This window comes from Hyperolius riggenbachi, chromosome 4 (genome assembly GCF_040937935.1).
Source record: "Hyperolius riggenbachi isolate aHypRig1 chromosome 4, aHypRig1.pri, whole genome shotgun sequence".
NCBI classification, from domain to species: domain Eukaryota; kingdom Metazoa; phylum Chordata; class Amphibia; order Anura; family Hyperoliidae; genus Hyperolius; species Hyperolius riggenbachi.
Window position 1 is genome coordinate 237,748,080 of NC_090649.1, and position 12,039 is coordinate 237,760,118.

A 12,039-nucleotide genomic window follows, 5' to 3' on the forward strand; every position below is an offset into this window, starting at 1 on the left:
CTTGCAGCATGACAGTGCTATAAAACCAAGGTTTGTCCACCATGCTGGTAAACAGGGCCAGATTTCTAGAAAGGGCATATGGATCTGGGCCGTTGGCAGCAGAAGCCCAAGGGGGCACCTGGACATGAAAGAGGGGCTGCTACATATGGAATAGGAGGCTGAAAATAGGGCACAACACATGAAAGGGGAAACTGATGCTCAAGGAAGCTGTTCATGAAAGAGAGAGGCAACAGCAGGGGCTTAGTAATAGGGGTTGCGGAGGTTGCGACCGCATCGGGGCCCTTGGGCCAGAGGCGCCCCATGGGGCTCTTCCTCAACAAAAGTATTAGCTGTTTATTGGTCCTGTGCTCATAATAATCACTTCTATAGATACTTTAAATAGTGCTTATCATTAACAAACTATTCCCCATCCCCTTCTTGCACCTCTGACACTGTAGTTGCCCTTGGCAGGTTTTGGTGCGCCGTATCAATTGTTATGTAAAGAGTGCTTGGGGGGCCTCATTGTAAAACTTGCATCAGGGCTCACAGCTCCTTAGCTATACCACTGGGCAACAGTACATGGATGAAAGACAGGGAAGAGGGGGCTGCATATGGAATGGGAGGGGTACTGCTGCATAAAAAAGGGGAACCACAACATACTTGACTTAGGGGCAATGAAAGTATATATCCGCCCTTGCTGGTGAATATAGTTTCTAGACATATGTCATGTTAAATGTTCATGTAGGTTCTAAAGTCTGTGGTGTGTTAAAATGAAACACACACGGTACCACTATACCCATTTGCAATTTTATGTAATCTCTACTATGTAATACTACACTAACACCCCCCTCCCCGCCATCCTTGCACACACACAGTTTAGAGAGAAACTGATTACAAACACAAAAAGAGTGACAGTTTCTCTCCACATTAGTCTTATGCCTTATGGCTGCTACCGGGCATCCTCTTCAGTAAATAAGAATGTTTGTAGCACACCCCCCAGTGGTGGTCATACTGCTACACTCAGCAAGCTCCTGTATCCCGTGTTTTCTTTACTCTCTGAATATAGGGGCAGTGCAGATTGACACAAACCAATATTAACCCGTGAGCTGGTGCTACTGTAAAAATAATCCTCTATGAAAAAATGTTGGACAGGTCTGCTCTAGCGCATTCTTTACCAGCAAAAAAGAAGATATCTGTAGGTGTCTGCCAGGGGTGCATCAGGGTTCTGAGACTGCTAATGGCTGCTAAACAGTGGGGAATTTCCAAGGGCAACAAGTAAAGATTCTTTACTTCAAAAATCTCATAAGAGAGATTTAAAAAGAATAGGATTTTTATTGTTCCGGACAGCTTTTATTATTTTTTTTATTTCAGTTTTGTCTCTATATTTAATCAGAGGAGTGTGCCATACATGTGCACCACAACAATAAACATACTCTTACTCAACAACAATAAAGTTACTCTTAGATATGAGATGGCTGTGGGCCAAAATGGGGGGATTGGGGACTGATCACTTATCTTTGAGGGGTTAAGGGGATGACTACATGCTTTGTGCTGTTGGTGAAACTGATTATGTAAGAAGGCATCCTATCCCACTGACAAATATCATCCATCCCTCACCCTGATGTAAGCATGGGAGAATCTGTTTTCTCATACTACTCACCTGTCTTACCCTTCCTAAAGACACCAATATCAGCTATGTCAAGCTTTGGTTCATTCCTGTATCATGACCAGGCTAAGTTGGCCTACAGAATGCCTTAAGAGCAGCTGGATTGAACCTGTCTGCCTGGCCACTTTATAATATCTATAGAAGCTTGAAGACAAACATAGTGAATCTGCTAGACTGTCTTCACACACACATTACCTTACTTCCAAGCAATGAGACCCACTAGATGTCAGCAACCAGCAAGATTTTACCCAATGTGTCCGGTATGGAATAAATGCTGACTGACTGCTAGAAGCCCAATGGTGCATAGACAGAACAGAAAAAACAACTCTATGCACGATTTTACTGTCACACTGATTAATATACTCTAATGAAAATTTTATAAGAGTTAGACATGATCCAAAGAATCCCACAACGTAATTCAATAAATTATGGAAATGCAGTGAGGGGATATTTCACATCATGTCTACCTCATTTTACTTTGGATAATTAATACGGAAAGTCTAAGAAGTGCGACAAAGCTGAATTATATAAGCCGTTTTTTCTTGTATTATTTTAAGCTTTGGCCATGTTATTAGAACAACAACCAGTGACTTCCATCTGTAGATGATCTTATTTGTTTGATTTGCCATATGGTTAAATGAATCTTTTAAAAGGTAACTCCAGGATTATTTAGGTAAATTAACCCCATTATTATTTTCTATTGCTTATAATTCAGATTTCTGAAAACAAAAGCACTGTATGCCATGGAGTGAGATTAAACTGACCCTACTGGGTTAAACAACTTCTTCCACACATGTTATTGTGGTTTAGTTGCTCTTAATGCTGTGATGCAACTTAAAGAAACACTGAAGCAAAAAAAATATATAATATAATGAATTGGTTGTGTACTATGAATAATTACTAGAAGTTTAGCAGCAAAGAAAATATTCTCATATTTTTATTTTCAGGTATATAGTGTTTTTTCTAACATTGCATCATTCTATAATATGTGCAGATTACACAACACTCAGCATTCAAAATGATTCTTTCAGAGCAGTCTGTGAACTAATGACCTCTCCTATAGCAGAGAAAAAGTAAATAGTTCAAATACACTTGAGATAATAAAAGTCAGATAACAGCCCTCTCCATGACTTTGAAAGTCGCAGAGCTTAATTGCTTTTTTGCATAGAGATAACAACTGGAGTTTCTTAACTCTTCCTGTACTGGAAACAATTAGACTGATGTATCTGATCTTAATGTTTTATTTCTTAGCTGTACTACACATACTAATCATAAAATCATAATTTTTTTTCCGCTTCAGTGTCTCTTTAAGGCTCGTACACACGCTTGATAGTCTGGAACGACGGGTCAGTCGGACCCTCCCGCTGGGCGGGCGTACCAGCGATAGTAGAGCGTGTGTACAGTCTGTCAGCAGACTGATAAGGCTGTTTCTGAGCGATCCGCCGGGTGGATCGCTCAGAAACAGCCTTATGTATAATTTCTAAATGAATAATACTTATGTACAAAAGCAAATATGCTAACCGTATGGCATATAAAAAGTAGGAAAACATGTTTTTATTGAATATTATGTCAGGGTTTTATACCGCTTTAAGACAGAGCCTGACATGACAGGCTCTGTCTTTTACACTGGAAGTAATTCAGTACTTGGCACTCTTTGAAGGACATGATTTGTTTAACCCTTTAGCAGCCAATTTATTTAGAGCATTCAGCAATAAGAAGAGCAGACGTGGCACCAACCACTTAGCTGCTTATTGATGTCTGTGCTGGTGATGGTGTTCCAATAAAATATTCCTGAGCATAGTGGTTGTTGCCTTGTCTGCTCTTCGTATTGCTGAATGGATTTGCATCTTTAGTGAGTGCACACCACTGGAGTTGAAACCGTCACACTGAGGTCCTGCTAGTGCATTTGGTGCTGACTTTTTTCCTATTTGTAAGTCAATTTATTTAGAGGCTTGCAGGTGCTCCAGACCAATTTATTTTAGAACATCTTTTTTATTTCTTAATTTGTTACATTTTCTTGCTTCTAATAAGTACTGCTGTAATGTGTATTTATGGCCACTAATCACTGGGGAGCAGTGTGAGACAATAACGGAGGACTTCTGCTTTCAGTTTCTACATTTTCTGCTAGAGGGAGAGATCAAAGCATTCCAAGAATTTACAGCACAACGCGTTCTGCCGACTGATGTCAAAAGCAGTGCTCTTATCTCAAACCAGATAACTCTATTGAAGCTGCTAATGGATTAAAATATATACATACAACGTTATTCAGTCTGTGGATTTCCTATTTTGGGCAAGTTCTGATTATAAAATATAGTATTTAGCTAAATAATTCACAAATTACCACTTAAATGCAACAATTAAATATATGTTGTAAACATATATGGCAGAGTTAGAGATGGATAATCACATGCTAATAATTCCCAAGCCATGCAGATATCATGCAAATAATATGCAGCTTGGAACTGAGCCAATTCACATGAAGCACATGGAAGTATACAGTATACAGTGGGGTATTAGCAATAGCATATTATTTACCCTCTCTAGGAAGAATACATGAATTATAATGTTAAACCTGTCTGTAAGAAACCTATCTTGATGTTTGTGTTTCTTTTTTGTGTTTTCAGCTTTCTTCTTGTCTTCAGCTGCTTAATTTTGTCAGTGTTTTCCACTATCCCCGAACATCAAGAACAAGCTTCATACTGCCTGTTTGTCCTGGTAAGTGATACATTATAATATTAAACAGACGCCAAGACTGGACTTTGCAAATAAAGCAAACCAGAAGCGAAAACTAGATGTTGTGCTAATGATCTATAGTTCTAGTCCTAAACACCTATTTATGGAATCCCATAGTCTTATTTTGGTGTTAGCAACATAGCCTTATGTACCTGTAACAAATATTTTACATTTAGCTATTCAATGTTTATTCCTCTCCCACACAGACAAATGTTGAACTAATCAGTTTTTTTTAATTTGTTCCCTGCACTCAACCACACTATAGATTTATTACCTGTAATTAGTTATCAGTGACAGTTACATTGTTTCCATGGCAGTCTAAGTAGGTGTGTTGCTTGCAAATTTTCGCCAAAGTAATTTTTGCATTGAAAATCTATTTTCGATTTTGAGAATATATTTGTGAAAATACATTGTATTTTTGCAATTTGCTCAAAGGAAACAAGTTTTGCCCAATTGGAATATTTGCAAAAAAACGTGAAAATCACTCCTATTAACTTGGAAAAAAAAACACAAAAACTGGAAAATCACACCTTTTAACTTGAAAAATTGCAAAAATATTAAAAAATTAATTTTGAAGGCATTTTTTCTTGAAAATCAAATTTTACATTATTTTTGCAAAAATGAATGCGAAAATATTATCAGCCTTGTTGTTCATCGCTGCAGCTGAGTAAATGTTTCAAAAACAGATTTGCTGAACTTTTTGTGAAACTACCACAGGTTTGCGAAACCTTCATGAATCTGTAGGCAAATATGTGACCAGTTTCTTTTTTATTACAAAAATACATAGGCATGATGCAGATTACCTGGAAATAAGCACAATATCAACCTTTATGATAACAGTAGTAGCTCTCAATTATGTACTACTGTGCACATCATTAACCATTATGATAACAGTAGTAATGCAGAATTAGGTGCACAGGTGCAATCTTATTTAATTCCAACAAAATTCATACATTTCTAGTTTTAAATGTAGATTCACCTGCAAACAAACAGCTTACATGGAGTTCTAACAAAGAAGAGTTTAGACCATCGGAAAGGGGGACATTCCATCGACAACAGCTGACTTTAAGACAGGAGATCAGTTGGTAGATGATAACTAACGGTGATTCTTTTTATCACAAGCTCTATGGAGAAACGTATGCTGTCCTTATTACACCCTGTCAATTTAATTAGTCAATTCTGAAAGAACAGATTTTAAAAATATGCCATATCTGTATCTGTGGCCAGTGAAGTCAAATGGAAAATATTTGTTGGCTGACAAAGGAAACAAATGTTTTCTTAAAACAGACTATTATGGCTTACACCACAAATATGAGAAGCACACAATCTACCCCACATGTGTGCAGTTGTGCACATTCAAGTAAACCAATTCCCTGAGGTCAGCTGTGCTTCCAGAACTTCTGACAAAAACATTAACATAGCATGAAATACAAGGAGGCAGTGATTCCATCTTAAAGTGGTCTGAAACTCAGCATTTCTTCTTTGCGCTAAAAGATTATTTTCAGCCTAAAAACGACTATCACCCCCAAAAAATTGTAGCAGAACAGCATTCAAACAGTTAAACACAGCACTTTGTTCTGCCATGGAAAGTCCCTTACAATCCAATCCGAAGTGGAGATAAGACTATCTTTTGTTTACATTCCACGGTTGTTACAATTAGTTACACATGCAGCCACATGCAGCCACACAACTGCTCAGAGCTGACAAGTACAGACAGATGAGACAGCTTTCAGAGCAGATAAACTCTACTTTGGGAACTTGTAATTTGTAAATGGACAATGTTACTTGTGCACAAAAGCAAATATGATAACTGTATGGGTAATTAAAAGTAGGAAAACGCATTTTTATTGAATGTTATGTCAGAGTTTTATTCCACTTTAGTGACAACACTTTCAAACTATTGTCAGTGAAGTATATAGAGGTCCTCCTGGCTTAGTTGAACAATATATGCTACTCACCTGGGCCCCTTTTCTATTCATGTACTCCTTAGTTTTCTCAATGGAGATGTTTTCATACCTTATCAATAAAGCAACTTTTATGCCTCTAAGAAGCAAGGAATTACTCAGAATAAGTTTAATATCACTTCTATATCTCCTCAAGAAAAAAGTCAACTAAATAGAGACCCAGTACTAGTACATCAGTGTGCATGTACAGCACTTGTTTCTGGAAATGTTCTAATCATTGATCAATGACCAATGAAGGATGACATTAATTGATCTTGTGTATAAGGCTTAACAAAAGTGGTAGATAGATGTGTCAGAATTTGCTACCAGACAACGGATTAGTGCAGGTGTTGAAAATGTGTAAAAGTAAAGCCTACTGTCCTGTGCAGCTAATTACTCCTGCAAGGAGAAATCTTACAGCAACAAAAAATACTATTGCTATGGTTACTAAAATAACAATTTGACCTTACTGTGAGCTTTTGAGATTTTAACCTGGCCGCAGATTGAAACCGTAAGAACATTTTAATACCAGTAACTTGCAAAAAGAGTTGTGTGGCACTGATCACATTTGTGCTGGAAGTGATGATCTTTCCATTTCCAGGCTTTACTTTGCAATGCAGTCAATGGAAAGCACTTTGGTTCCTTTAGGCCAGCTAAACAAAATTTGGTTTGGTCTCCGCAACCTTCATTAATTTCATGGTTATATTGCATGTCAAGTAACTGACATTTTTAAAAAAATGTCTCCATTCCCTCTCATGCTTAGCCCCCCCAGGCGCTCTCTCTTTCTGCAGTACACAATGCCACCATAAGGTGTCAGTGGTGATAGATACTCATCCTCCATCAAAAGACGGATATACTGTATGTATAATGTGAACACTCTTTAAACATGTTATTAGGTAATTTTATTAGGTTGATTTGAGGAGGATGTTGTCAGAGGCTGCAAAAGTCACTTTCAAACAGCTACAGCGTGTATGGTGTACCACAATGTTGATATTATTTAATCTTTTAGAGCATGAAGAAAGGTCAAATCAAAATATATTGGAAAGCAATCATCTTCAATTTTAATTTCACTCGTATTTTAGTTGGAATCAAAGCTATAGCCATTATGTGTGCACAGAGTTGTCTCTGGGCAAGAAATCCACCATAGCTGCATAACTCGTATTTTTTATTTATTTATTTTTTCCAAAAAGTGCATCACTATGCAAAGAAAAGATGCCAATTTGTATATGTAACCCTCAGAGTCAGAATACACTTTATATGTTATGTTACAGAACATTTCTTAAAGTTATTTTTGCTATGTAGCTATAATAATACCTGGATTCTGCACTACCTTCTTCTATAACGTACTGCATTTCTACTGTGGCAAATTTACTGCACTGCCTATTGTTTCAGGTAAGACCTCTCCCTTTACCTACTCTTTACAGGATACCTGACTCAAGGCAAAGCTACTTTAGGTAAGAACAGAGATATGTTCATGCTGGACACACATACCTCTGTGCTTTGTCTATTCCTCTCCTTGTTCTCTAGATCCACATGATCACACTTTGAAAAAATTTCACTTTTAGCTAAAGTCACAGTTTCATGCCTTTAAATGTTGTGAATGTGGTGGGGAAGAGGAGGAAATTGGAGGGCCATAGGAGACAACATTGCTGCAAGCCTGCATTTTCCTGTCGGAAAATGTGACTTTAGCCAAACATCAAATTTTACAGGGACCATGGGGAAGGAGGAGAGGAATGGACAATACACAGATGAATATGGGTCGTGCTTATCTTATGTAGTTTTGTCTTAGGTCAGGTGTGCTTTGATGGACTTTTGACTGACAAACATTTAACTGACCAAAAGCTACCCTCTCCAATCTCCCAAGCCCACCTTGCTACCAGCTGTCTTTATCCCATTACCTCTCATTTCATTCTCATTTCATTCTGTATTTTCCCCACTCTCTCATACCTGCCTTAACCCATTGAACCTATCCCTTTTCCACTGGTATTCATCCCTCATTCAAACAGGTTTTCATAACGTTAATACTTAAGAAATTGTTGATGGGTCCTTCAGCCAACTAACTATTGGCCTATTTAACTTCTTCTATTCCCATACAGACTGCTTCAGTGACATGTTCATGAGGACTGGCTTAACTATCTCACTCTATAATCGCAATTTTGTATGTAGACTGAAACTGGGCCAATTGAAACCAGCAACATCTTAATTTGACTGGTTTAATTTTAGTTTACATACAAATTGCAAACAAATTTGCATTAAGTTGGGAAAGAATTGCAATTCATTGATCATCTGTATTGTTCAACATACTCTGTAAAGTACAGCGGAAAATGTTAGCACTTTCAGACGTTTATTAGTTGTCCCCACAATCGTAAAAAAAAACACGCAGCAGATCAGTTAAGAATCCAATGTAAGCAGTTTTATGTAGCATAATTTAACTAGCATCCTCAGTTGCTGCAAGTCTTAAATTCTAACAGTGCAGAATCTGATGCCCCAAAGAAATGCAGGCAAATCTCTATAGTGTCGCTGTAAATAAATAAACTTTAGAGAAGTGATAGCTCTCTTCATACAAGTGCATGTACCTGCTTTTCTAGCAGATTGAATTGGCTGCGTTAGTGTGGAGAGCTTTCTATCCCATGCTGTCTAGAATCTCGCTCTTAATACAGGGAATCCTCAGTCTACGTAAGTATTTTTTTCCAAGAGGATCGCATGTACATTTATATTTGTTACATTTATACTGTATTTAACAGTGGCCACTGAGCGTACGGTGTTATAAACGTTAAAGACAAAACCTTTGTGCACAGCTGAAAACATGCGTGTGATTCACATTTACACCAATTAAATAACTGATTACAAGTGGAGTAATTGGAAAATTCTTCAATTAATATCCATATATGAATGACCTGCTTACTAATGAAAACCATACAGAGCAAAACTGGCTGATCTCACTAAATCTCCATGAGGTAATAATTTTAAGAGAAGATTGTTCCCAGGCAGCCTTGCAAAAGAATCAGCCTATACAGAGCCTGCCCCTAGCAAGTAATAGGAATTAGGACATCCCCATCCTTCTAAAAAGGGGAGAGTGGGAGGGTTTTCTCATTTTATTTCACTCATGGTTGTAGGCACAGGGAGGGAGGGGGATACAGGGAGAGTTGTATTGGATTTGACAGGGTCAGCGTGTATACAGAGACAGTATTACAGATTAGTGTGTTGCCTGTGCCTGATGATTAGTATTGTACACATTTTTACATAATTTTGCATTAGTACTGTTTCCATAAAGCTTAAAGTAGAAGTCCATGTATATACTTCATTTCGCATGAGACCAAAATAATGACTTCCACTAAAATCTGTATTCTTTACATGTAAAAATGTATTTTTAACTTTGAGAAATCAAATGAACACATTTTGCACCACCCTCTGTTTTCTCAGTGGCAGAATAGATTTTTAGAAATAGCTGGCATGAGAAAATAAACAAACCCTAAAACGTGTCAGCAACCAGCACCACCTTTGGTAAGCTGAAAAAAAATGAGTATATGCTAACACAGTTGTAACTGAAGTATGATATTACAATATTACAATAAAATGGTTTCAAAGCCACTTTTGTATTGTGCAAATTTGTACTTAATTCTGCATTAATACTGTTACGTAAAATGGTAATATTGTGCATGTTTGTACATAATTCTGCCTTAGTACTGTTACCTTATAGATTAATATCAATGTTCACATTTGTACATATTTCTGTATCTGTACTAGAGGCCTGCGCGGGTCTAATTTTTCAGACCCGCACCCAACCCACACCTGCAGTCCCTCTATCCGCACCCAACTCGTAATCCGATTAAAATCAAAACAGGTACCCGACCCGCATGTCAGCCGTGGGTACCAGACCTGATGCCCTGTGCTGGTCTAATTTTTCAAACCCGCACCCGACCTGTAACCCGCTTTCTGGTGAATCTGATACCCGCACCTGACCTGCACCTGCAGACCTGCTACCCGCACCCAACCCACTACCCAATTAAACTCAAATCTGGTGTCCGAACCTTACCCGCATTTCAGGTAACCCGTGGGTACCCACGAGTACCCGACCTGTTGCCCTGTGTGGGTCTAATTTTTCAGACCCGTAGACCCGCTACCCGCACCCAACCTGCAACCCGATTTCTGGTGAATCTGGAACCCGAACCCACTACCCGCACCCAACCCGATTAAAATCAAAACAGGTACCCGACCCACATTTGCTATGCTGCGGGTCTAAATTTTCAGACCCGCTACCTGCACCTGACCCGCAACCCCGATTAAAATCAAAATGGGTACCCAAACCCGACCCGCATTTCAGGTAACCCGCAGATACCTGTGGGTACCCAACCTGGTGCCGTGTGTGACCCGCTACCTGCAACTGCTCCACAACCCGCTTTCTGGTGAATCTGGTAGCCTCACCTGATCTGTACCTGCAGACTTGCTACCCGCACCTGACCCACAGCCCAATTAAAATCAAAACAAGTACCCGAACCTGACCCACATTTCGAGTAACCCGTGGGCACCCGGCCTGATGCAGGCCTCTAGTCTATACTGCTACAGTAAAGTTTAATACTGTGCACATTTGCATCTGATTGTGCATTATTCCAGGTTCCAAAAAGGTTTAACACTGTGCATTTCTCAACTGACGACTAAATCATGTGCACAAGCTTTTATGGGGAAAAAAATACGGTTGCATATTTTCCTAGATGGTTGCTAAGCTTTGTGAACATATGTAGTAGATTGTTGAGAGATAAGACGAGATAAGAGAGATAATAAGATGTATTACCTGGTATCTGTCCAGCAGTCAGCTGAGTATTGGTTAAGGCTGTTGCCTTAGTTGTAAGGTTCCCTCTTGCCTTTCAAATCCTTGCTCAAGCCAGTGCATAAAACAGTAAGGAGTCTTTGGGCAAGGCTCCCTAATGATCCTGATTGCTTGTAAAGTGCACCCTTAGTGGCTGCAGCCCTGAGGAGCTTTGAGTCCACTGGCAGAAAAGTGCGATATAAATGTTACGTGTCTTGTCTACTATGGCTTCTCCCAGTACACTTAACAAACTCACAATATTGTAAACAACTTCTGTAAATCCAACCAAATGGCTGAGTTATTTCACACTTATGTAAATTAAACACTTGATAAACTGAGAGTCCCTGTCCATTGTGATATCAATGCTGGATGCATATTTACCAATGGAATGGCCTAATCAACTGGCCACATTTCCCTATAAACAGTACAAACAAGTACAAATAAACATTGAAGGCAATTACTTTCCACACCAAATGAATTCATTTTCTGAAGATCTTCCTCCTGTTTTGAATCTCTGAATTATGAAAGCTATCAAGCAATTTATAGGACAGTTTGTTATTTACCACTCTCAGATACTTTGACTTTCATTTCCAAAGGTAGTACAATAATGGTCCTTCATGCTCTCAACAGGTGTAGATCTCAGGAAAGGAAATGTCTTGTGGGACGCTTGAGAGCGCCCTCTAGTGTTCCTGAATGAAAGCATCCTCCTTTGTAATTCAAAGGATGCATTATGATCCCATATTCCATGAAATGTGGCTCTACCATATGGTTTGTGACTGGCAAACTGTTGCTAAGTGTTCAAGTAAGAAATTAAGTTTTGCAGTGAAATATAATTTAGAGAAATACAGATGTTACCATAGCCCCGCCAACTTGCCAACAATCGTTTAATAATATAGTAGAAAAAAAACTCT

The 12,039-nt window shown here is 38.6% G+C and overlaps 1 protein-coding gene across 2 annotated transcripts in view; it reads left to right on the forward strand.

Annotated features, from left to right (window-relative positions):
- The window catches only part of KCNQ5 (potassium voltage-gated channel subfamily Q member 5), a 745,242-nt gene that overhangs the window by 502,454 nt on the left and 230,749 nt on the right, over positions 1-12,039 (forward strand). For both annotated transcript variants that reach the window (XM_068281488.1, XM_068281487.1), the window contains exon 2: positions 4,270-4,360. In XM_068281488.1, the coding sequence (XP_068137589.1) occupies positions 4,270-4,360 (91 nt within the window). The remainder of the gene's footprint in view (positions 1-4,269; positions 4,361-12,039) is intronic.